This window comes from Scyliorhinus canicula, chromosome 7 (assembly GCF_902713615.1).
Source record: "Scyliorhinus canicula chromosome 7, sScyCan1.1, whole genome shotgun sequence".
Lineage (NCBI taxonomy): Eukaryota > Metazoa > Chordata > Chondrichthyes > Carcharhiniformes > Scyliorhinidae > Scyliorhinus > Scyliorhinus canicula.
The window spans coordinates 196,304,048-196,330,785 of record NC_052152.1 but is presented as its reverse complement, the minus strand read 5'-3'; the positions used below and the strand labels follow the sequence as shown (position 1 = coordinate 196,330,785).

Genomic DNA, 26,738 nt, shown 5'->3' with positions numbered 1-26,738 from the left:
AAACCCTCCATCCATACTCCCGGGGGCAAACCGATGGTTGTCGCAGATTGGCACCCAGACAGACGCCCCCATCTCCCCTACATGCCTCCTCCACTGGCTCCATATCCGCAGGGTCGCCACCACTACCGGGCTGATGGAGTACCTGGCTGGCGGCAGCGGTAGAGGAGCCGTGACCAGGGCTGCCAAGCTGGAGCCCCTGCACGAAGCCGCCTCCACCCGCTCCCAGATAGACCCCGTATCCACCATCCACTTCCTTATCATAGCGATATTAGCCGCCCAGTAATAGTTAATCAGACTCGGCAAAGTCAGCCCTCCCTCACTGCGGCTCCTCTCAAGCATCGCCTTCTTCGATGGAGTGCTCGATTGTTGAGATCATTAATATGTGATGCAGGTCTGTGTCAGTATTGAAAATATGAATTTGGTCCGTTTCAATTACAAGGAAAAACTGCTGCAGATTATCTGACTGTAAAAGAGGATGTCCCACCAGTGCGAGAAGATGAAGCTCTACAGCTGATGAAGGGAAGAATGAAAGGGATTCAAGGACATTACAATTCTTGTTATCTGGACTCCACAATTTTCAGGTTCGACTGATGTTTCTAGTTTTAAGTCAGTTGCGATAGGATTCTGCTGTTCTTGTGAAGAAACTGATCGTTGTAAGCGGAAAACATCCAGCAGATGCGGATGAGGAATATAAACTCTAGTTTCTGGTTTTGACCAGGTGCAGTCTCATTAAGCCACTTCTAGTTGTTGAAGTTAGGTTCGGCTGATGAAATTAAAGTTTTGTGTCTCAAAATGGTGGCATTCACAGCTATCAAATGGTGCACAATTTGACAATAATTATAACGTATGTAGCCACCTCACTGAAAGGCCAGAGGGATGTGTGTTTTTGAATATAAGAATAACACTCCGCACTAATGGAAGGGTTTCCAATGTTATGGTGAATGTGCATTATTGAATCATTTGTAGGCCCTGAAATGGGTCATAACATAGAACATACAGTGCAGAAGAAGGCCATTCGGCCCATCTAGTCTGCACCGACCCATTTAAGTCCTCACGTCCACCCTATCCCTGTAACCCAATAACTCCTCCTAACATATTTTGGTCACTAAGGGCATTTGACACAATGGTAGTGCCACACAACACGATGGAGGGTATCCTCAATGTGAAGATGGGACTTCATCTCTACAAGAACTGTGTGATGGTCACTCCTACTGATACTGTCATGGACAGATGCATCTGCAGCAGGCAAGTTGGTGAGGATGAGGTCAAGTTTATTTAGCCTCTTGTTGGTTCCCTTACCACCTGCTGCAGTCCCAGTGTATCAGCTATGCCCTTGAGGACCCAGCCAGCTTGGTTTGTGGTGGTACTACTGCGCCACTCTTGGACTGTGGGAGGAAACCGGAGCACCGGAGGAAACCCATGCAGACACGGGGAGAACGTGCAAACTCCGCACAGACATGACCCAGCGGGAAATAGAACCTGGGACCTTGGCGCTGTGCAGCCACAGTGCTATCCACTTGTGCTGCCCTTAAAGCGGGTCACCTGCTGCATCAGAGTTGTGGATTGTGGCTAGACCATAAGACATAGGATCAGAATTAGGCCACTCGACCCATTGAGTCGGCTCCGCTATTCAATCATGTCTGATATTTTTCTCATCCCCATAACTCCTGATCCCCTTAATAATCAAGAACTTACTTGGTGATTTGGCCTCCATAGCCTTCTGCGGTAAAGAGTTCCACAGATTCACCACCTTCTGGCTGAAGAAATTTCTCCGCACCTCTATTTTAAAGGATCGTCACTTTAGTCTAAGATTGTCCCCTATGGTTCTAGTTTTTCCTACTAGTGGAAACATCCTCTGCACATCCACTCTATCCAGGCCTTGCAGTATCCTATAAGTTTTAATAATATCCCCCCCATCCTTCTAAACCCCTAATGAGTACAGACCCAGAGTCCTCAACCGTTGCTCATACGACAAGCTCTTCATTCCAGGGATCATTCTTGTGAATCTCCTCTGGACCTTTTCCAAGCCCAGCACATCCTTCCTTAGATACGGAGCCCAAATCTGCTCACAATGCTCCAAATGAGGTCTGACCAGAGCCTTATACAGCCTTCGAAATACATTCCTGCTCTTGTATTCTAGCCCTCTTGTAGAGTTTTGAGTTCCCAGTCTCCATTCATGTTCAAGGCGAACCAGTGTCCAAATGGAATGGGAAAATTGGAGTAACTCCCAGACCATGTTTCTGTGTCTCCTAATATTTGTTTCAAGTTTCATACCTGGAAGTAAATTGCCCTTAGTGGAAAATGGGGAGAAAAATTGATTGAATCCAAGTCAAGGAAATATAGATGGAGCTCTTCCCTTGCAGCTTGGTTAATGCTGTAGATTATTAGAGGTACGTAAAGCTGACACAATATGCCAATGATAGAAAATATTTAATTCCCAGGTCTGATGGCTATTAAAACTGTAGGAATAAGAACGTACGCCATTGAATCACATCTGATTTTTATTTTACTTCACAATGAATTTCATCATTTAAAATAATGTTCTTCCAGCTTATTCACATTCACGTCCGTGTTGGATAGTATACTTCATATGCCTGGAGGACAGGATGAGAAAATTCAACGTGTACTGAGGGAAGACATAGTCAACCCTCTACGAAAGTGAGTGAGGATTGTACTTGCAATCCTGTACCTGATCATTTGAAGATTGCTGCAATTTTGATCTTTTTACTGATTTTAAAGTTCTGGTAATAATTATCGCTGAGTGCACTTTTCAGCCATCCCTGGTGGGATGAGAAGCTGATCCATACAGAGCAGCAATGTCCCCGATTGAATTCTCAGTCACTGCTCAGTTAGCTGACTTCAGCCAAGGCAGTGGTCGAGGCACCATATTTGGCCTCAACACTGAGTCAAATAGGAGAAAATCAGCAAGGGTGCTTGCACATATTTGTTACATCCCTGCTGTGTTTGTGTGGAAGTCTGAGGACAGGATTGTTGAAAATTTCACAACACTAGCGTAGCTATTCTTTTAGGGCAAGAATCACCAGTCCAATTCCAGAAGTGAATTTTGCGTTGCTTAAAATCTGGAGAGCATTTATATTGCGCAGTATCCCGCTAAATAACAGCATGGACTAGGGATCAAAGAATCCTGACAGTGCAGAAGGAGGCCATTCAGCCCATCGAGTTTACACCAACCCTCTTAAAGAGCACCCTACCTAGACCCATCTCCCGCCCTATCCTTGCAACCCCATAACCCTCATCTAACCGTTGGACACGATGGGACAATTGAACACGGCCATTCCACCTAAGGGGCACATCTTTGGACTGTGGGAGGAAACCGGATTGCCCGGAGGAAACCCACGCAGATACGGGGAGAATTTGCAGACTCCGCAGAGACAGTGACCCAAGGTCGGAATTGAATCCGTGCCCCTGGCCCCGTGAGGCAGCAGTGCTAACCACTGTGCCACCCTTGTAACAGTAGACCAACTATTGAAAATCAGTAAGCTGGTTTATTTTCACATGCAACATGAGCGAACTGAATGAAACGTTTTGGTGAGACCCCATCAACTTCCTACTGCCATTTTTAGCACAAAGCATCAGAATTCCCAACCATCCACTGTAGTGTCTACAAGCTTTTTAACGTAAAAAATTCTGGATGTTAACTGACTGGAAACAGAAAGTGACCCTGTAGAAATACATTATAAGTTAAATTCAAATTTCCTTCTAAACCAAATTGGCAAAAATCCCAAAAGGCATGAACTATTTCTCATTCTGAAACCTAAGCAGATTACCAATCTAATAATATCCTTTACATTTATTCTTCAAGAGGTACTGGAAATCTGTCTGGATTTATGGAACTGTAACCCAACAAGAACCTTGGTGACAGAAAGGCAGCAGGGAAATGATTAGTGTAGAAGCGTTCTGAAATATTGCACTTTGTAATTTTTTCTGTAACCTAGGATCCGGATTTTTAAATAATTGTTCAAGATGCCAAGGGTTAACCAACAAATTCTTTGATCCTAGGACTGGGGTTGTGAATGCAGATAAGGTGACAGAATTGAGGAAACTATTAGGATGTGACACGTTTATTTCGGCAGAGAAGGGTAACTTTTTTTTTTGCACAAGTAACATTCTACAGAAGCTAATTTAATTAGTCCACAATGTATGAATATATTATATCTTTTATTATTATACATCTTCAACAATAAAAATGTATGATTTAATAATTTAGTTGTATATCTTTAATGAGTCCACATTATACATATGTTTTTTCTTTCTTTCTTACTCTCTCTCGCTAGTTTGTTACATGAATTTGTTTACCAAACGCTATCTCCCCAGCTATATTATATGTGCAGTGTTGTTTTCACCATTGAATATCTTTTATATCTCATGTGTATAAAATAATTCCTTTACAAGTGCTAGGAATATTTTTTTCAACCCATGTCCCATCAAAGTACCTTGTAACCCCATTGCACATAATCAGTATCTCTTTCTCCAACCTGACGTTATCTTTTGGCACGTTTTGTTGGTGGTGTTTTGGACTAATCAAACTAAATGAACAAATTTATGAATAAATTAAAAGTCAGCTCCTTAAAGGGGCATTGCATCAAACAAAAACAAATCTCACAGAAAACTTAAAACAGCAAAACAAAGTGGGATTAAAGGGATCAATAAAACACCCAATCCTCTGTGGTGCCCTCCTGCCATGAAAGGCCTCGATCATGCCAGTTGGACACCACAAGCTCCCTCTCGAAAAATGCCCACCTGCGAAACATAGCCGCGGGCGAGGGGCAGACTCCCTGATTGCCCAGTGTCTGGACTTGTTAATGGCAAGTTTGGCCAGGCCTAGAAGCAAGTTCACGAGGAGGCCTATTCTGTTGTTGAAGGACATTATGACATTGACTTGAGCTCGCTTTAGTTTGATGATATTTGACTTTGTTTTGTTTTTTGAAAACCATTAATCTATTTGTAATTAGTAGTTTTGCCGAGAACTGACTGAATCATGAAACATTGCGGTCATCACAGCGAATGTAAGGGGTGGGACTTTATACAATTATTTTCATACACAATACTGTAAGCTGTTCACACTTGTGGTTAGAATTACTTCTTAATTAGCATCATTTTTAGATATTGTGTTAGATTCTTATACTTTCTATCCTTCCTCTTGGAAGCAGAGGTCAGAGTTATTTGTGCAATCCAGATTTCCCCTTGGTCAAGGTCAATATTTAAATGGGTCAGCTTAGTTAGATGACTACTTTTTATATCTGCACAGTGCTCTATGCCTTGGCACTAATAGTGGAACAATAAAACTCTAGTGCAATGGCAGCGCAGTTGAGCATGTAGGCTCAGATTTCACGTCGTTACCCTGTAGTTTTATGCAACCGGCAAAATCCGCTTGGGGACACCTGGCTGTTGAGTTTGCATCTGTCTATCTCTCAAGTTTACCCAGCTTATGTTTTGTATTGCTGAGGATGTACTATGTGTCTATTATACAGCAGTAAAATTATTTTTTTATTCCTTCACTAGTCTTATTTATCTGTCGTACTTCTGTACTTTCTCATTCAATACTCTTTTACTCTGTATTCTAGCATAAATTCAACCAACGCTATGATCTTCAGAATTAGTTGTTTTGCACGCTGAAGTTAAACATGATTTTTAAAAAATGTTTTTTGTGCTGTTCTCATGCATGTACGTATATTTTATGATAAAGATAGAATGTATGCACCTTTTTGACAGATTTGTGATAAATCCAAGTTTCTTTTTGGATTGGATTTGTTTATTGTCACGTGTATCGAGGTACAGTGAAAAGTATTTTTCTGCGAGCAGCTCAACAGATCATTAAGTACATGAAATGAAAAGGAAATAAAAGAAAATACATCATAGGGCAACACAAGGTACACAACGTAACTACATAAGCACGGGCATCGGGTGAAGCATACAGGGGTGTCATGTTAATGAGGTCAGTCCATAGAGGGTCATTTAGGAGACTGGTAACAGTGGGGAAGAAGCTGTTTTTGAGTCTGCTCGTGTGTATTTTCAGACGTTTGTATCCTGCCCGATGGAAGAAGTTGGAATAGTGAGTAAGCCGAGTGGGAGGGGTCTTTGATTATGCTTCTGTAAGGAAAACAGTTTAAAAATGAAGGTAGAAAATGGCAGTCATTTACAATGCTCTGGAAAAAAAAGCAACAGGAGGATCTAAACTATCTTCTGTCCCTTGATTGATATTCCCATAGGATTTTTACTGGTCTGTAGCTTAAATAGCTGTTAACCTTTACATTATCTTGCCTGTTATTTATTTAACAGCAGTTAGACTTTGTAGCCTTAAAGGGACACACCCCGAGTGTAATAATACTTGGTGCTAAACAAGCTATAACACACACGTTCTCACAAATCAGACTATCAGCTGACTTAACATGCCAAGAATGATGCACAATATGTAACTTATTAATCATTGTTACTGTGTTAAATTGAGGTGATTAATACTGTTTACATAAATATGAACTCATTGTGCAATTTTTTAAATTTAGATCCGGAAGAATTTATCAATGTCCTACTGCATGAGGTCCTTGCAGTTGATCCATTGCTAAAGATCAGGTAGCTTTTAACATCTGTCTCTTTTTTGCTCTTGCTGAATGTTGCCAGGACCCAGTTACACAAATGACAATTGCCCACTGATACCTCATAATTGTGCTCAGTACATATGTGTCCAGACAGGACCTATTGAACCATGATGTTCATCAGTACATCTCAATCCTAGCTTGCTTGATGTGTGCATCGGCAGATTGATTTTCTTCATTGTTTCCATAGCTGAAGAAGCTGAAGCTAATTGTAAACCCCACATTGTTGCCCGACTTGTCTGGGTTCAGGTTACTCAGCATAGGCCTTGAGTTGCTACCAGGACTTGCTGGTCTACGTAGCTGTTTATTACACTGTGATGCTATCTCCCATTAAAGGACCTCCAATGATAGTTTAAAATCAAGGGGGAACTCTGGACGCCAGCCAACATACAAATTACTAGCTCTATCTTCAGTTTTATCAGTTTCTTTACACAAAGGAAATCCATTTGAAAGTCGATGATTTGATCTATTCTGAGCAATCATTAGCTGCTGTGAAGAAATGTGTTTGTTTTCACTAGATGTCACACTGTAGAGTGCAGTCTTAAGTGCAAATCTGAAGGTTCAGTGCATGGATTTTCTGTTTTATTTTGAAAGTGTGGCTGTTATCCATCCAAAAAACACTTCTGTTTAATCATTGATACCTGGAATCAGGAATGCAAAAAACTAATCTCCAGTTTTACTATTTTCTGTTATTTATTTAGAGGGTTTGTGAGATATCTGGTGATAATAGGCTGCTAAGAATAGCTCTAAAACAATAAGCCATAGTGGGAAACTAGAGACCCAGATTTTGGGGTTTGTATGGAGGTTTGAGGAGTCAGAGGAGTCCATATACAGTTAAATGCAGCAATGGAGAAGTTGCTGTCTGTAACTGTTCAGAGCTGGTAAGTCCCCTCAGACTGTACTTGAGTACAATTGACTAAACTGGCAAAAAAAATTGCCTTTTTATCCTTGTTAATCTTACTGTAAAAACCCTTGAAAAAATAGCATCCTGCTGAATGGTATAGGGGTTTTAAGTGATTGCTGCTCAAAACCTCTATCTTTATATTGTGGATTTCTTAATTGTGATAATTTCCCTTTTTATATAGCTTGTGATATTTTAGCTTCTACTGTAGTCCCATGTGGATTTATAGATTCATAGAATTTATAGTGCAGAAGGTGGCCATTCGGCCCATCGAGTCTGCACCGGTCCTTGGAAAGAGCACTCTACTTAAGCCCACGCCTCCACCCTATCCCCGTAACCCAGTAACCCCACCCAAACCTTTTAGACACTTAAGGGGCAATTTAGCATGGCCAATCCACCGAACCTGCACATCTTTGGACTGTGGAAGGAAACCAGAGCACCTGGAGGGAACCCATGCAGTCACAGGGAGAAAGTACACAGACAGTCATCCAAGGCCGGGATTGAACCCGGGTCCCTGAAGCTCTGAGGCAGCAGTGCTAACTACTGTGCCACCGCGCCGCCCCCAAATTAATTTCTCAATTGTTTATGTCCCTGCCTGTCAAATTAAAAATGAGGGATGATCATGCACTTCCGGGTTTGTTGCCTGAGACCTTTTCAATGTGATTGACTGTTTACGCTGCTTGGTGGCATCACTGGGCACCTGGAAATTCACTTGACTTGGCGTCAGAACAAACTGACTTCAGGGAGGGAGGAAATTCATGGAACAGCGATCCCTAGATCCTTGTGGGCAGCTTTCTTCAAGGTCAGTGACATTCATCCTTGACCATCGGATCTGCACTATAGCCGTTGAAATTCAATTTTGTGTAGGTAAATTTATTCATTCAAATAAGTGCTAGGAGCTTACTCCTGTTAGAATAGTTTTCTGGGGGCAGCACGGTGGCGCAGTGGGTTAGCCCTGATGCCTCACGGCGCCAAGGTCCCAGGTTCGATCCCGGCTCTGGGTTACTGTCCGTGTGGAGTTTGCACATTCTCCCCATGTTTGCGTGGGTTTCACCCCCACAACCCAAAGATGTGCAGGTTAGGTGGATTGGCCACGCTAAATTGCCCCTTAATTGGAAAAAAAATGAATTGGGTACTCTAAATTAATTTTTTAAAAAGAATCGTTTTCTGTGTATTAAATGGAATTTGCTTGGAGCCCAGAGTTTTGGAGATTAGATGTTGAATTTCTGTTCTCACAATTTGTACTGAAATGTTGTCACTTTGATCATATTTTCTTGTAGTGATGATGCAAATTTTGAAAACTGGCAGTATTTTCTTTTCAAATCTGTGTAAGCCAGGTAGCAATCAGAGATGAGGCAGAGAGCTTGTTCTGGGGATCCTAACTTTCTTCTCATATTTCCCTTGTGACCTGGACTAAGATTGACAACTATTCCTGTTGCGTTGCGCCATGTGGCTCCTCACTTGTGACACATGTTGCAGGTTGAAACAGTGTGCCCTCTTGGTCAATGCTTTCTAATTCAGTTTTCAGAGATTCCAACTCAACCTACAGATCTTGAACCTGTTCATTTTAATAGTGCTATTTATGGTTACCTTACGTTGGCTATACTTATTCATAGGAGCCCAAGTGATTTGTGTAACATTATTATTCTTTTGCACTGCGTAGGGCAGGCCAGAAAATACAAGAGAGCTACTGTTATCAGATAATCCTGGAGAAAGATGAGAAACTGAATGTGCCAACAGTACAGTTGCTCCTGGAGAGATCCTTCCTCTCTTGTGATTTAAAATTCGAAGAGGTTGGTCACAGTCTCTTTTCCCAAAAAAATGTTTACTTTTTGATCTTTTAAGCGTTGAGCACATTTTTCTGAGTAGCTCTGCATAATACTGATTTATGTCGGAAGTAAACCTTATTAATCTTAATACACACCATTGTTGCTAACCTACCTTGCATGTGGTACACGTAACTTGCATTTTAGAACTTAAAAGCACCCCTCAAAATATAGTCTATTCCAAATAGTCTGTTTATTTTGCACTAAGATTGTTTAAATCAGGGTTTCCCAAACTTTTCCAACCGTGGAACCCTTTTGACCTCTCGAATACTGAAGGAGCCCCTGAGAAACATTATTGTGTTGAAGAGCCAAGCCACCAACAAATGATTGTTTTTGTGCAATAGGTGCAAACATGCCAAAACTTAATTTATGGAAGTTTTTTCTTATTACTTATCTGTATACTTTTATTATAATTAAAAAGTTCTCTTATTAAGAAAATGTACTTGGGCCTTAACCTTTTTGTAGGTTTTAAAGCGAGGAGTCAGTTGAAAGGAATTCAGGACCGGCATGTTCCTCTGAGGAAGAAGGGTAAATACGGCAAATTTCGGGAACCTTGGATAACGAGAGATATTGTAGGTTTCGTCAAAAAGAAAAAGGAGGCATTTGTCAGGGCTAGAAGGCTGGGAACAGACGAAGCCTGTGTGGAATTAAAGGAAAGTAGGAAGGAACTTAAGCAAGGAGTCAGAAGGGCTAAAAGGGGTCACGAAAAGTCATTGGCAAATAGGGTTAAGGGAAATCCCAAGGCTTTTTACATGTACATAAAAAGCAAGAGGGTAGCCAGGGAAAGGGTTGGCCCATTGAAGGACAGGGGGGGAATCTATGTGCGGAGCCAGAGGAAATGGGCAAGGTACTGAATGAATACTTTGCATCAGTATTCACCAAAGAGAAGAAATTGGTGGATGTTGAGTCTAGAGAAGGGTGTGTAGACAGCCTGGGTCACATTGAGATCCAAAAAGACGAGGTGTTGGGCGTCTTGAAAAAATTACGGTAGATAAGTCCCCAGGTCCTGATGGGATCGACCCCAGAATATTGAAGGAGGCAAGAGAGGAAATTGCTGAGACATTGACAGAAATCTTTGGATCCTCACTGTCTTCAGGTGATGTCCCGGGGGACTGGAGAATAGCCAATGTTGTTCTTTTGTTTCAGAAGGGTAGCAAGGATAATGCAGGGAACTACAGGCTGGTGAACCTTGCGTCAGTGGTAGGGAAATTACTGGAGAGAATTCTTCGAGACAGGATCTACTCCCATTTGGAAGCAAATGGACGTATTAGCGAGAGGCAGCACGGTTTTGTGAAGGGGAGGTCGTGTCTCACTAACTTGATAGAGTTGTTCGAGGATGTCACAAAGATGATGGATGCAGATAGGGCAGCGGATGTTGTCTATATGGACTTCAGTAAGGCCTTTGACAAGGTCCCTCAGGGCAGACTGGTACAAAAGGTGAAGTCACACAGGATCAGAGGTGAGCTGGCAAGGTGGATAGAGAACTGGCTAGGTCATAGAAGGCAAAGAGTAGCAATGGAAGGGTGCTTTCTGATTGGAGGGCTGTGACTGGTGGTGTTCCGCAGAGATCAGTGCTGGGACCTTTGCTGTTCGTAGTATATATAAATGATTTGGAGGAAAATGTAACTGGTCTGATTAGTAAGTTTGTGGACAACACAAAGATTGGTGGAATTGCGGATAGCGATGAGGACTGTCAGAGGATACAGCAGGATTTAGATCGTTTGGAGACTTGGGCGGAGAGATGGCAGATGGAGTTTAATCTGGACAAATGTGAAGTAATGCATTTTGGAAGGCCTAATACAGGTAGGGAATATACAGTGAATGGTAGAACCCTCAAGAGTATTAACAGTCAGAGAGATCTAGGTGTACACGTCCACAGGTCACTGAAAGGGGCAACACAGGTGGAGAAGGTAGTCAAGAAGGCATATGGCATGCTTGCCTTCATTGGCCGGGGCATTGAGTATAAAAATTGGCAAGTCATATTGCAGCTGTATGGAACCTTAGTTAGACCACACTTGGAGTATAGTGTTTAATTCTGGTCGCCACACTACCAGAAGGATGTGGAGGCTTTAGAGAGGGTGCAGAAGAGATTTACCAGGATGTTGCCTGGTATGGAGGGCATTAGCTATGAGGAGAGGTTGAATAAACTTGGTTTGTTCTCACTGGAACGACGGAGGTTGAGGGGCGACCTGATAGAGGTCTACAAAATTCTGAGGGGCATAGACAGGGTGGATAGTTAGAGACTTTTCCCCAGGGTAGAGGGGCCAATTGCTGGGGGCAAGGTTTAGAGTAGATGTACGAGGCAAGTTTTTTTTACACAGGGTAGTGGGTGCCTGGAACTCGCTGCCGGAGGAGGTGGTGGAAGCAGGGACGATAGTGACGTTTAAGAGGCATCTTGACAAATACATGAATAGGATGGGAATAGAGGGAAATGGACCCCGGAAGTGCAGAAGACTTTAGTTTAGATGGGCAGCATGGTCGGCATAGGCTTGGAGGGCATAAGGGCCTGTTCCTGTGCTGTACTTTTCTTTGTCCTTTGTCCTTGAGTGTTGCTGATCCTATGGTTCAATGGAAAGAGAGCTGCTGGAATGCTGGACTCTCTCGCATCTTCACACGCTCACTCATACTCTCACACACATACATACTCATCCTCCCTCTTTCTCGCTCTCTGACACACACTCATCTTTTCTCACACACAAACACGCATCCACTCACTCACTCTCACACACACATTCACTCTCTCACACACACATTCTTTCATTCATTCATTCATTCATTCATTCATTCATTCTCTCTCGCTCTCTCTCTCTTTCTCTCTCTCTCTCACACACACATACACACACACTCATCCTCTCTCTCACACACACTCACCCTTTCTCTCACTCATCCTCTCTCTCTCCCTCACACACACATACACACACACTCATCCTCTCTCTCACACACACTCACCCTCTCTCTCACACACACACTCACCCTTTCTCTCACTCATCCTCTCTCACTCTCCCACACACACACACACCCTCTCTCTCTCACTCACACACACTCATCCTCTCTCTCTCTCTCACTCGTTCATCCTCACACACTCATCCTCTCTCTCACACACTCACCCTTTCTCTCACTCATCCTCTCTCACTCTCTCTCTCTCTCTCACACACATACACACACACTCATCCTCTCTCTCTCACTCACACACACTCATCCTCTCTCTCTCTCTCTCTCTCTCTCTCACTCATTCATCCTCACACCCTCATCCTCTCTGTCACACACACACTCAGCCTTTCTCTCACTCACACACTCAGCCTTTCTCTCACTCATCCTCTCTCACTCTCTCTCTCTCTCTCTCACACACACACACACACACTCATCCTCGCTCTCTCTCTCTCGCTCACTCACACACACTCATCCTCTCTCTGGGCAGCACGGTAGCATTGTGGATAGCACAATCGCTTCACAGCTCCAGGGTCCCAGGTTCGATTCTGGCTTGGGTCACTGTGCGGAGTCTGCACGTCCTCCCGGTGTGTGCGTGGGTTTCCTCCGGGTGCTCCGGTTTCCTTCCACAGTCCAAAGATGTGCAGGTTAGGTGGATTGGCCATGATAAATTGCCCTTAGTGTCCAAAATTGCCCTTAGTGTTGGGTGGGGTTACTGGGTTATGGGGATAGGGTGGAGGTGTTGACCTTGGATAGGGTGCTCTTTCCAAGCGCCGGTGCAGACTCGATGGGCCAAATAGCCTCCTTCTGCACTGTAAATTCTATGATCTATGATCTCTCTCTCTCTCACCTACACACACTCATCCTCTCTCTCTCTCTCTCTCTCACTCACACACACTCATCCTCTCTCTCTCTCTCACTCACACACACTCATCCTCTCTCTCTCTCTCTCTCTCTCTCTCTCTCTCTCTCTCTCTCACTCATTCATTCTCACACACTCATCCTCTCTCTCACATGCACACCTCTCTCCGAGGCCCAAAACCAACCCCCCTCACCTTTTCTCAGTTAGCCGCATTCACCCTGATCAATACAATTGATGTTTTGTGCTGGTTATAGCTCTGGAGAAGCCAGCTTTTGATTGGATGAATTGGAAACAACACAAAACCCAAATGCTATTGATCAGCCCGACATGGCACTGAACCACTGGGAGGCTCTTGTTTCACGGAACCCAGTTTGGAAACCCCTGGTTTGAACTACTGATTTGAAGAAAGCAATGTAATATTACATGGGGCTAAAAACTGAGTTATCAGATAATTTGAATTCCGAGCACATTTGCCTCAATGCTGTTTGTACTTTCTGATCATAAAGACGTCTCTTATTAAAATCATTTGTGTCATATCATATGTTTATTGGCTTTTATTTTTTTTATTGTTTATGAAATAACCTTTTTATGTGCTGTCATAGTCCTAGTATATGGTTTTAAAAGCATTTGTATCTTAATGTTACATTTTTTGTTATATCACTGAAGCTCAAGTTAAATTATTCTCAGATCGATAGGATCAGCATCTCTTCTCTGTGTAGGTACAATTTAGGGAATTTGTTTTCTCCTACACCCCCAATTAAGGGGCAATTTAGCGTGGCCAATCCACCTAGTCTGCACATCATTGGTTGTGGGGGCGAAACCCACACAACACGGGGAAAATGAGCAAACTCCACTCGGACAGTGACCCAGAGCCGGGATCGAACCTGGGACCTCGGCGCCGTGAGCGCTGCGTCACCGTGCTGCCCGACTTGTGTGGATATTTGAAGTGCTACACAGTGCAGTGAAGGATGGGGGGGGGGGGGGGGGGGGGGGGGGGGGTGTTAAGTGTCTTGAGGCTGCAGGTGAAGCACATTGGGGCAGTGCAGCAAAGATTTTCACTTGGTATCTAACTTGTTTTTTAAAAATACATTTAGAGTACCCAATTCATTTTTTCAATTAAGGGGCAATTTAGCATGGCCAATCCACTATCCTACACATCTTTGGGTTGTGGGGGCGAAACCCACCCAAACACGGGGAGAGGCATCTAATTTGTTGGCCTTGAGCTGCGGTGATACTTGCTAGAATCCTCTGAAACCATGTTTGGCATTGTCTCTATTTCAGATTCCGCTGTGCCTACTCGTTCAGATGCCACGGTTCGGAAAACAGTTTAAAATGTTCACAAAGATCATGCCCTCGCTGGAACTAGATATCACAGATTTACTTAATAACGGCAAGTATCAGCTCCATGTTAGTGATTCTGCCACTTGTGTTACAAGACAATATCGTTCCTTTTGCTTAATGACGTGAAATTATACAAGTGAATTAATAGCAGCAAATGGAAACATGTCATACTGTGCTTTGCTAGTATTAATGCTGCACTAAATGAACAACATAATTATAGCATAGCCAGTGTAATAAGGCGGAGCCTATTAGATTTTGCATGGCTGTCACATACGGTATAGAGATTGAAATAACTTTTGTCGTCAGATATTTTATATTATGAACACTATAAATTAGGCAATTGGTTTTATAATCCACTCTGCAGGTTATTATGCACATATGTTAATCATCCAAAATGTCCGACTCTTGTACTATTATTGCCTGGTATGTCCCATCCCACTGTCAGTATTAGACACACCACAGTGAGGAACACAGTGTTATAGTGTTGGGTGGGAGTGACATTAAAGTTGTCAAAAGTTGTATTGGTTAATTATACGCTTTAAATTGTGTAAGAACTATGGCATGTGGTTACTTGCAGCTCTGAGACAGTGCTTCATTTGTGGAGAAGTGGCAGAGATTGAATGTGCTCAGTGTCTTCTGGACCCGACTCTTAATCCAGGTGCCATAAAACAATACTGCTACGTTTGCAACAATCAGGTAATAATACTAGATTTAAAAAAAATTAAAGTGAATAGTTTGTGTAGTAGCTGGCCCCTTTTAAGGGGTGATCTTCTGAAGGATCATGTGACCCGCTCGACCATTCAGTAGTTGGCGCGTGGAATTGCCGAGCAGAGCGCGGACTTTTGCTCGGTTCGATCCAGGAGGCAGGCTGGCAGCATCGTGGCTATACTATGTGTACATAGCATGTTGTGTAAATAAATGTTCATTGTTTGTACCTAATTGGTGGAGCCCAAGTTTCTACATTTCGCGATGAGGTAAAAGAAAGCAGAAGTGTGTTTGCAAGATCATCAACTCAGAACCATCATCAATTCAGAACCTGGTGCAGTCGAAGTCAAGCTTGCAAAGTAGAAGATAGCTGCAGATGTGCCTGTCTTCGGTAGAATGGATCCTTCGATGCCTGGCTGAACATTCGCTGCGGTATGAAATGAAATGAAATGAAAATCGCTTATTGTCACGAGTAGGCTTCAATGAAGTTACTGTGAAAAGCCCCTAGTCGCCACATTCCGGCGCCTGTCCGGGGAGGCTGGTACGGGAATCGAACCGTGCTGCTGGCCTGCTTGGTCTGCTTTAAAAGCCAGCGATTTAGCTGAGTGAGCTAAACCAGCCACTGATACTGAGTGACTGGAATGTTTCTCCAGAGAAAACGGAATTGAGGAGGAGTGGAAGAAGAAAGCGATATTGCTAAGCGTGTGCAGGACTCAAACGCTCACAATGCAAGCTTGTTTATTATAATAATCTTTATTGTCACAAATAGGCTTACATTAACACTGCAATGGAATTACTGTGAAAAGCTCCGAGTTGCCACATTCCGGCGCCTGTTTGGGCACACTGAGGGAGAATTCAGAATGTCCAAATTACCTAACAGCACGTCCTTCAGGACTTGTGAGAGGAAACCGGAGTACCCGGAGGAAACACACGCAGACAAGGGGAGAACGTGCAGACTCTGCACTGATAGTGATCCAAGTCGGGAATCGAACCTGGGACCCTGGCGCTGTGAAGCATAGTGGTTAGTTTTCTAGCCATCGTGATTTTGGTAAAAGGCACTACACCCAATACCCTCCATGATTTTGCAGATTCAAATTCAAGTTCACAGGGAGAGCCCCAGGGGAGACCATTGCAACCTATGTAGCAAGACTTAGAAAACTTGTGCAACACTGTGACTTCAGGACAACATTAAATGATATGCTGAGGGATCGATTGGTCTGTGGAGTCGATGATGAGGCCATAAAGAGGAATTGCTGCAGAAACAGACCAAAAAGCAGCGGAAACACCATTAGCAATGGAGAGTGCTGTGAAGGGTGCTGTTAGAGTCCTTCCTTTTGATTTTCCTTTGTTCCCATTTCTTTTGTTTTATTTTATTATTGTTTGGTCCATGAACCCATTATCAATATGTGCCTTTAAGCAGAGAACTCAAGCTTAAGCAGCCTGCTAGTCAGGTCAGTGTGTTCCAGGATTTGCTCTTTGGAGAGAAGAAAACAGACTCTTCGGTACTGAGGGAACCTTAAGCACCAGCTTTAGAGGACATTTTTTTCGATTGGCTGGCTGGCAACCTATGAGTTGTCCAGGGACAGAGTTCTGCCTGTCAACAGTCAATGATTGGTTCCTACATGATACTTCTAAGAGAGCTGGCCAGAGGTGATTCTACTAATGAGCCGTGACTGGCTTCAAGAAATTAAACTCATCTGGTTGTAAATTTTCAGAATTAAATAAGGAGGCCTGCATGAAGTAATCCACTGACTGGCAACTAGGAATCATCCAGCCAGTCCAGTCCACTGACTGGCAACTAGGAATCATCCAGCCAGTCCAGTCCACTGACTGGCAACTAGGAATCATCCAGCCAGTCCAGTTCACTGACTGGGAACTCGGAATCATCCAGCCAGTCCAGTTCACTGACTGGGAACTCGGAATCATCCAGCCAGTCCAGTTCACTGACTGGGAACTCGGAATCATCCAGCCAGTCCAGTCCACCGACTGGGAACTCGGAATCATCCAGCCAATCCAGTCCACCGACTGGGAACTCGGAAGCATCCAGCCAGTCCAGTCCACTGACTGGGAACTCGGAATCATCCAGCCAGTCCAGTCCACTGACTGGCAACTAGGAATCATCCAGCCAGTCCAGTTCACTGACTGGGAACTCGGAATCATCCAGCCAATCCAGTCCACCGACTGGGAACTGGGAATCATCCAGCCAGTCCAGTTCACTGACTGGGAACTAGGAATCACCCAGCCAGTCCGGTCCACTGACTGGCAACTAGGAATCATCCAGCCAGTCCAGTTCACTGACTGGGAACTAGGAATCATCCAGCCAGTCCAGTTCACTGACTGGGAAGCCCCATAGTAGCTGTGGTTAAGCTAGATAAGACAATCTGCATCTGCGGGGACTATAAATTAATGGTAAATTAAGCAGCAAAGCTGGACAGATATTCTAACCCAAAGATAAAGGATTTATATGCAAGACTGGCTGGAGGACATTCATATGTGAAATTATATATGAGTCATGTATATCAACAGTTAAGAGTTGGATGATGCTTCCAGAGGATACCTAACTTTTAAAAAATATATATTTTATTAAGGTATTTGAAAATTTTTATAAAAATAACCTAGACAATGACATCAACATGGTATAATAAACATTTCTCCCCCATCTCAATCTTCACATACCCCAATATAAAACAACAACCCCCCCCTCCCCCTTGGAATACTGCTGACTTTTTAATTTTCCCCGAGAAAGTCGACGAATGGCTGCCACCTCCGGGTGACCCCGATCATTGACCCTCTTAAGGCGAACTTTATTTTCTCGAGACTGAGAAACCCAGCCATGCCACTAACCCAGATCTCTACACTCGGGTCCCTTCACATTAACAAGATACGTCTCCGGGCTATCAGGGAGGCAAAGGCCAAGACGTCAACCTCTTTCGACCCCTGGACTCCCGGCTCTTCCGACACTCCAAAGATCGCTACCTCCGGACTCGGTACCATCTCTGTTTTTAGCACCGTGGACATTGCCTTAGCAAAACCCTGCCAAAACCCTAAGCTTCGGGCATGCCCAAAACATATGGACGTGACTTGCTGGGCTTCCCGTGCACCTCGCACACCTATCTTCTACCCAGAAAAACCTGCTCATCCGGGCCACTGTCATGTGTGCCCGGTGGCCTACCTCAAATTGTATCAGGCTGAGCCTGGCACATGATGAGGAGGTATTAGCCCTGCTTAGGGCATCGACCCCCCTCTATCTCTCCTCCCAGCTCGCCCTCCCACTTGCCCTTAAGCTCCTCCACCAGAGTTTCCTCCGCCTCCGAAAGCTCCTGGTAAATATCTGAAACCTTCCCCTCTCCCACCCAGGTACTGCAGACTACTCTATCCTGTATCCCCCGTGGCGACAGCAGCGGAAAGGCCGGCACCTGTTTTCTCAGGAAGTCTCGCACCTGCAAATACCTAAACCCGTTCCCTGCTGACAATTCAAATTTATCCTCCAAGGCTTTCAAGCTGGGAAAGCTCCCATCTATAAATAGATCCCCTATCCTTCTAATTCCTGCCCTTTGCCAACTCCTGAACCCACCATTTAGCCTACTCAGCACAAACCGATGATTATTATAAATCGGGGTCCAAACCGATGCTCCCTCCACTCTCTTATATCTCCTACATTGCCCCCTGATTCTCAGAGCCACCACCACCACCGGTCTTGTGGAGTATCGGGCCGGCGAGAACGGCAGAGGTGCCGTCACAGGCGGGAGCTATCAAATGTGCGACCTGCTCCTCCATGGCTGCCACTGGAAGTCCGATATCTGGCTATTAATACGCATTAAGGATTATATCAGTATACACGCTTGCCCTTCGCCGTTTCATCGGCTTGAGCCATATTTCAAAGAATCATGGAAAGTTTGTTACAAGGTTTACTGCGTGACAAAGAACAATACAGCACAGGAACAGGCCCTTCGGCCGTCCAAGCCTGCGCCGTCCATGGTCCCTGCCTAAACTAAAACCATATGCACTTATGGATTCTGTGTCCATTCCCACCCTATTCATATATTTATCCAGATGCCCCTTAAATGCCACTATCATACCTGCTCCCACCACTTCCCCAGGCAGTGCGTTCGATATATTTACCACCCTCTGTGTAAAAAAAACTTGCCTCGCACATCTGTTCTAAACTTTTCCCCATGCACTTTAAACTTATGTTCCCTAATACTTGACTCTCCTACCCTAGGAAAGAGCACCTGACTATCCAGTCATTGTATATTTGGACCGCATATTCATAGAATCCCTACAATGCAGAAGGAGGCCATTCGGCCCATCGAGTCTGCACCTGCCCTTGGAAAGAGCACCCTACTTAAGCCCATGCCTCGACCCCATCCCCGAAACCCAGTAACCCCACCTAACATTTTGGACACTAAGGGGCAATTTAGCGTGGCCAATCCCCCTAACCTGCACATCTTTGGACTGTGGAGGAGAAACCGGAGCACCCGGAGAAAACCCATGCAGACACGGGGAGAACATGCAAACTCCACACAGTCTCCCGAGGCTGGAATTGAACCCAAGACCCATGATCTGTGAGGCAGCAGTACCACCCCATATTGATGACTGTCACCACGTGATGCGCAAGGACTGCAACCTTTGGAGGGCAAGTTAAGAGCAATAAAAGAGGCACCGGTACAAGGCAGGATTTTGAGAAAATATGTGGACCATCTGCATGGGTGAGAGTCACCCCCAAGAACTAGTGCTACAGCCTGATTCGTTGTTGCCAGCTGGAGGTGATGTTGGCTACCCGAGAAGTGAAATTTCCAATCTGCCCGTGACAGACGAGAGTATTGTTCTGACAGAAACAGAGGCGGGTGAAGCCTCTGTTCCAGAAGAGAGAGACCTGGCATGACCGTTTCTACAGAATGCCGCAACAGAAGCCCCCCAGTCAGGGGAGTTGTGCCGGTCTACGAGGAAGCGGAAGCCACCAGCCAGACTGACATTTTGATGGTCTCGTTAAAAAGATGCAATATTGTTAATTATGGGGAACTGGATAAATTAACTATTATTCTTTGTATGAAGGAGTTGGGGTTTTTTTTGGGTGGGGGGGGGGGGGGAAGGTGGGGCGGTGGGGCGGCGGCGCGATATAGTAGCCGGCCCTTTAAGGGGTGATCTACTGAAGGGCCATGTGACCCGCTCGTCCAGTTGGCAGTTAGTGGGCGGAATTGCTGAGCGGAGGCTTTTGCTCCATTCGATCCAGGAGGCGGACTGGCAGCATCGTGGCTGCACTATTGTGACGGTAGCATGTTGTGTAAATAAACATTTGTTGTTTGTCTCTAACTGGTGGAGCCAAGTTACTACGGGCTGTGTGGACTGCTGTTGTCAATTATTTCCAGTCCACCCTGCTACCACTGTTCTAATAGCTTTTCTCTTGGAATTTCCCACAGGTTCATTCCCATAAGGAGAGGAAAGATCACCAATTCAGGAAATTTCCATATCCAAGGGACGTTTCTGTCCAATCCCCTTTTCCACGGCACAAGATGGAACTGTTTGCAGTACTTTGTATTGAAACCAGCCATTATGTTTCATTCGTGAAGTATGGGCCCGGCAAAGATTCCTGGCTTTTCTTTGACAGCATGGCTGACCGAATTGGTAATTTCTATTGATTGCACAAATTGGATTCTCGTCTTCCTCCCTTCATTTGCATCCCTATCTGACCAATTTAATCATTTGAACTTCCTGGTGGACTAGTAATCCAGAGCACTAATAATTCTCTGGCGACCAAATCCCACCATGGCACATCGGTTTAAAAAAAAAATCTGGAATCAAAAGTCTAATGATGACCATGAAACCATTGTTGTTTATTGTAAAAACCCATCTAGTTCACTAATGTCCTTTAGGGACGGAAATCTGCCTCCCTTACCTGGTCTGGCCTACATGTGACTCCAGATCCACAGCAATGTGGGTGATGCTTTTAATATCCTCTAAAATGTCCCAGCAAGTCATTCAGTTGAAGGGCAATAAATTCAGGCCCAGCCAGCGATGCCCGCATCCCATGAATGAATACAAAAAAATGAGTTCTCGAAGCGTGGGGAGGGTGGAAATGAGCTCACATAGTATTGAAGCTACTCTACAGCAGCATTAGCCACACGACAGTCTGGATGTGGGAGCTCTTTGCGTATTTGTATTACCTCTAAATTCAAATTCAAAACTATACAAAGTAGAACTGATTTTCTGCATTGTGGAAATTAGGTCAGTGTTTACAACATCTCTTCCTAGCTTGCCCTTTTCTGAAATCCATACTTATTAGTTACTGAGCAATGAGCAGCTTTATTTGGTGGGACTGCTCACCTGATGGCGTATCAAATTGTGCCCTGCAGTGAAACTGTAGCTGTGGAACCCAAGGCAGATTTTACGTACTTGCTGAGCTAGAATCTCAAATCGGCTCATAGAACCTGTTCTTGTGGGCAATATGTAATATTTCCAATCCATTTATAACACAAACCAGTTTCTCCTGTACTCTGATATTCCCTTGAATATGTATTTTGACCGTACTAACCTGACTTGCTTGAAAGTAAGAGCTGTTTTTTCTGTACCGTATTAGTCAACTCCTTCCTATCTGACATCAGTCGTAAATCAGTCGTTCCCGCCCTACAACTTAACCCCTTCAAAACTGAAATCATCCTTTTTGACTCTCGAGCGCCTCTGCTTTCTCCGTACTCCAAAGATGTTTTAACACATTTGGGTTCCATACCTTGCCCAGCAATAGAGAAGAACATTAAGTTTGGTTTTCCTCAACGATAATAATGCACTCGCCTCGGAGTCAGGCGTTGGTGGTTCAAGCTAAATCCCAGAGAGAATTTGCATTACTGGAGGTGAGATCTTTCACATAGGACATTAAACTGGGGCCGCATCAGTCTGTTCACAATAATACCAAAAGCTAATAATTAAAAGCTAAGGAGGTGTTACTGGGTTATGAGGATAGGGTGGAGGTGTGGGCTTAGGTAGAGTGCTGTTTCCAAGGGCCGGTGCAGACTCGATGGGCCGAATGACCTCCTTCTGCACTGCAAGTCCTATGATTCTATGAACATGGCAGCATAGTGGTTAGTACAATCGCTTCACAGCTCCAGGGTCCCAGGTTCGATTCCCGGCTTGGGTCACTGTCTGTGTAGAGTCTGCATGTTCTCCCCGTGTCTATGTGGGTTTCCTCCCACAGTCTAAAGATGTGCGGTGGATTGGCCGTGCTAAACTGCCCTTAGTGTCCAAAAAAAGGTTAAATGGGGATTACGGGGATAGGGTAGATACATGAACTTGAGTAGGGTGCTCTTTGTAAGGGCTGGTGCAGACTCGATGGGCTGAATGGCCTCCTTCAGCACTTCTAATTCTATGAACCACCACTACCAGGAACATATTAACTGGTCTCATGGCTGTTCCTGGGACTTTTGTGTGCAAAGTGACAATGCATTTCACAAATCATTTTTTGGATCTAAAGCTCTTTGACATGTCTTGAGGACAAAGACACTACTTTTATTTATTTTAATGAAAAAAATTCATTTTGTAAAAACCGAGAACGGGAGCCAAAAGCTCGTCTGTGTAATTTATTCCGCACTGATAGAGATTATTTCGAACATGTTGACCTTTGAGCAAAGATGCTCTTCCTAATGGATGTTTTAAAGCTTTCCTGTAACATTTGTATTTGTCCTCCAGTTTGTTTTCTTGTCTTGCTCTCTGACTTTCACTTGTACTTTGTATACTTGAGTACAATAATGATATAGATTCACAAACCGCTGCTTTCTACAGGGCAAGCATCAACTCCATTTCTCATGCACAAATTGACACAAGGTTTGTTTTGCTAACCAATCTGTTCTCCTTGTTCTAGGTGAGGAGAATATTCCAGAGATAACAGATTGTCCACAAATAGGTGATTATCTGCTGATGTCAGAGGACAAGCTGGCTTATACCGACCTGAAGCAGCTTGATGGATTTGCTAAGAGACTGTTCTGTGATGCCTATATGTGCATGTATCAGAGCCCAAGGATGTGCCTGTACAAATGAGTCACAATGGAATTCAAAAACCTTACAATGAAACTGCACCTTCCAGTAAATGATGGAAAATAGTTGCATCTTCAGTGTTCTACATTCTCCTGTGGATCAGATCATTCAGTGAGGAAAGAATGTTGGTTTGTCAAATGCTCCTGTACCATCTTTGTAAAATAGTCTGCCCTGTACTATGAAACAACAAGGCAATCCGTTTTGATTTCCAAATTAAAACCTATTTTATGGGAATGTTGGATGTGATTAATTTTCACCCAGTGTTTGTATACTTTGGATTTATTGAGCTGGAAAACAAAGCCAACAAAATGACGTGAATAGACTTTGGGAGGAGAACGCGGTAGCTCTGTTATAGAATGTATCAGGCAAAATAAATTGTTGATCATGTTGTGCTGGGCAGCAGATTAACAGCTGAACTTGCCGAGCAGCTTGCATGTCAGGAAATCAGATTATTTACTCATATAATCAGCATGTGGACTATCTTCCATGAGGACAGGTTAAACATATAATTGCACCCACATATACACTATAAGTACGCTGCCAGGCGTAATTTTCTATTCCAATACATTTACTTATGTAGGAAATAAAGAACTTGAAACAAATTTTAACTTTACTGAAATGTTACTTCTATTTTCCAAAGAAGCAGGTTTACTAATCTCCTTCCTAGTTTTACAGATTATTTTGTGGGTTGTGGTTATCTGTGATGGCCAATAAATGCTAGGCTTAACAACAGTGGTGTAACTGACCATTTCACATTACAGTGAGTCTAGAGTTACATACAGACCAGATGGGATGAGGACAGCAGATTACTTTCCCTATAAGGCAATAGTGAAGCTGGTGGGTTCTTATGACATTGAATGGCGGTGTGGACTGGATGGGCTGAATGGCCTACTTCTGCTTGTATGTCTTTTTTTAAATTAAGGGGCAATTTAGCATAGCCAATCCACCTACACTGCACATCTTTGGGCTGTGGGGGTGAGACCCACGCAGACGTGGGGGGGGGGGGGGGGGGGGGGGAGGTGGGGGGGAGAGATATGCAAACTCCACGGGGACAGTGACCTGGGGCTGGGATCGAATCCAGGTCTTCGGTGTTGTGGGGCAACGCTGCACCACCACGCCACTCTTTCTGCTCGTACATCTAATGGTCTTATTGTCGCCATTACTGATCCTAACTGTGATGGATAGAATGGATTGCTTTACACACCCACAAAACATGGTGTTAAATTCATGAACTGAAATAGCTGGGAAATTGGGCACGACAGACCCACAGTTTCCTGTGAAATCCAATTGTGCCAGGAACCAAACATTCATCTCTCTGCTTTCTGATGGTCAGTGATCACCATCGCCTGGATGAGGGACGGCAATGTTTTTGTGGCGATCAGTTAAACGCTACTTTCCTTTTTGTAAGATGTCTGAATTTTTACTGGTGTTTTGAGGATCATTTCCAATTCATTCATTCCTCTGTACTAATCGAGAAAGACTGCTGTTCCCTCAAATCTGGGCCACTGATTTATGATGACAAAGTAAGTCAAATTTCTTCTGTATGACTTGGCATTCACAGATTTTTACCAGTGTTTTGGTGATAGTATGTAATGATTTCATCCGCCATTTGTGAAAAATAAAAAGCAGATTGGTTGTTGCTTTGATGTGTATTTTCGTTTCGCCCGTACCAAGAAGCAATAGAATCCCAGTTTGCCATTCACAAATCTCCATGAAGAGCAAAAGAAAGTTAGAGGATACAACAACTTTGTCAAGCATTACAAAGCTGTGTGCAGAGCTGTAGAAGAATAAATGTTCCTGCTCTCTCGGTGGAGGAACTGTACTTGTGAATATTGTATGCAAAGAGGCTAACAGGAAAAACTACGCACGTATTTAACTTGTGTTAGATTTCACATCACTAATAAGCTTTTTTTAATGAATTATTTAATTACACTTTTTTTGAGAACTGACTTCCAGCATTGGATTTGTTTTTGCCATTTCATGTTGAGAGCAAGTTTAATTCACCTCAGAGCAGGCAGTAGCTACTGTATAAAAATGTTCAGCAACTTAGTCACTTGATTGCAATGTTGCCTTTTTAGTGCATTTAGAGAAATAAAGCATGAAATGGTTAATGACTTGCTCCCATTGATTTATCTCTAAAATGTTTATGATAAAGAAATATCAGGACAGGAAATGATGCTTGGTATAGTGAGCTGTACAATTGTTCAGCGATGCTAACAGCGCACGTTCAATTCCTGTACCGGCCAAGGTTATTCATGAAGCCTTCTCAGCCTTGCTGCTGAGCTGAGGTGCAGTGACCCTCAGGTTAAAACGCCACCAAAGAACAAAGAAAATTACAGCACAGGAACAGGCCCTTCGGCCCTCCCAGCCTGCACCGATCCAGATCCTTTATCTAAACCTGTCTCCTATTTTCCAAGGTCTACTTCCCTCTGTTCCCACCCGTTCATATACCTGTCTAGATGCATCTTAAATGATGCTATCGTGCCCGCCTCTACCACCTCCGCTGGCAAAGCGTTCCAGGCACCCACCACCCTCTGCATAAAAAACTTTCCACGCACATCTCCCTTAAACTTTCCCCCCTCTCACATTGAAATCGTGGCCCCTTGTAACTGACACCCCCACTCTTGGGAAAAGCTTGTTGCTATCCACCCTGTCCATACCTCTCATAATTTTGTAGACCTCAATCAGGTCCCCCCTCAAACTCCATCTTTCCAACGAAAACAATCCTAATCTACTCAACCTTTCTTCATAGCTAGCACCCTCCATACCAGGCAACATCCTGGTGAACCTCCTCTGCACCCTCTCCAAAGCATCCACATCCTTCTGGTAATGTGGCGACCAGAACTGCACGCAGTATTCCAAATGTGGCCTAACCAAAGTCCTATACAACTGTAACATGACCTGCCGACTCTTGTACACCTCACATTTGCCTGAATTGAACTCCATCTGCCATTTCTCTGCCCAACTCTCCAATCTATCTATATTTTGTTGTATTCTCTGACAGTCCTCCTCGCTATCTGCAACGCCACCAATCTTAGTATCACCTGCAAACTTGCCAATCAGACCACCTATACCTTCCTCCAGGTCATTTATGTAGATCACAAACAACAATGGTCCGAGCACGGATCCCTGTGGAACACCACTAGTCACCCTTCTCCATTTTGAGACACGCCCTTCCACCACTACTCTCTGTCTCCTGTTGCCCAGCCAGTCATTTATCCATCTAGCTAGTACACCCTGAACCCCATACGACTTCACTTTTTCCATAAACCTGCCATGGGAAACCTTAGCTCTCTCAAAGGAAAGAGCAGCACATGGACCCTCTGGGACTGGCAACATTTTAATTTCTAATCAGCTGTGACCTAATTGAATGGCTCTTGTTCCTTAAGTTATGGTAAAGTGGATGATTGCTGTCTTGTGATGGCCTCGTTAAACCAGCTCATCTTTCACCTCCCTCAACTTCAGGCACTCTTGCTCCCATTAAATACCTTGTTCTGATGATGAATCCGCGCTGGTCCTCTCCACAGATGCTAACT

At 44.0% G+C, this 26,738-nt stretch overlaps 1 protein-coding gene across 11 annotated transcripts in view; it reads left to right on the top strand.

Annotated features, from left to right (window-relative positions):
- cyldb (cylindromatosis (turban tumor syndrome), b) overlaps positions 1-23,436 on the top strand; it is a 46,780-nt gene extending 23,344 nt beyond the window's left edge. For 10 of the 11 annotated variants that reach the window (XM_038803608.1, XM_038803614.1, XM_038803611.1 and 7 more), the window contains 9 exons: positions 440-581; positions 2,551-2,658; positions 4,021-4,100; positions 6,525-6,591; positions 9,179-9,308; positions 14,413-14,521; positions 15,050-15,168; positions 20,598-20,802; positions 23,030-23,436. In XM_038803608.1, coding sequence (XP_038659536.1) covers positions 440-581; positions 2,551-2,658; positions 4,021-4,100; positions 6,525-6,591; positions 9,179-9,308; positions 14,413-14,521; positions 15,050-15,168; positions 20,598-20,802; positions 23,030-23,205 — 1,136 coding nt within the window. In that variant the 3' untranslated portion in view covers positions 23,206-23,436. The remainder of the gene's footprint in view (positions 1-439; positions 582-2,550; positions 2,659-4,020; positions 4,101-6,524; positions 6,592-9,178; positions 9,309-14,412; positions 14,522-15,049; positions 15,169-20,597; positions 20,803-23,029) is intronic. The other variant, XM_038803616.1, reaches the window with a different exon arrangement.
- The last annotated feature ends 3,302 nt before the right edge of the window (positions 23,437-26,738 follow it).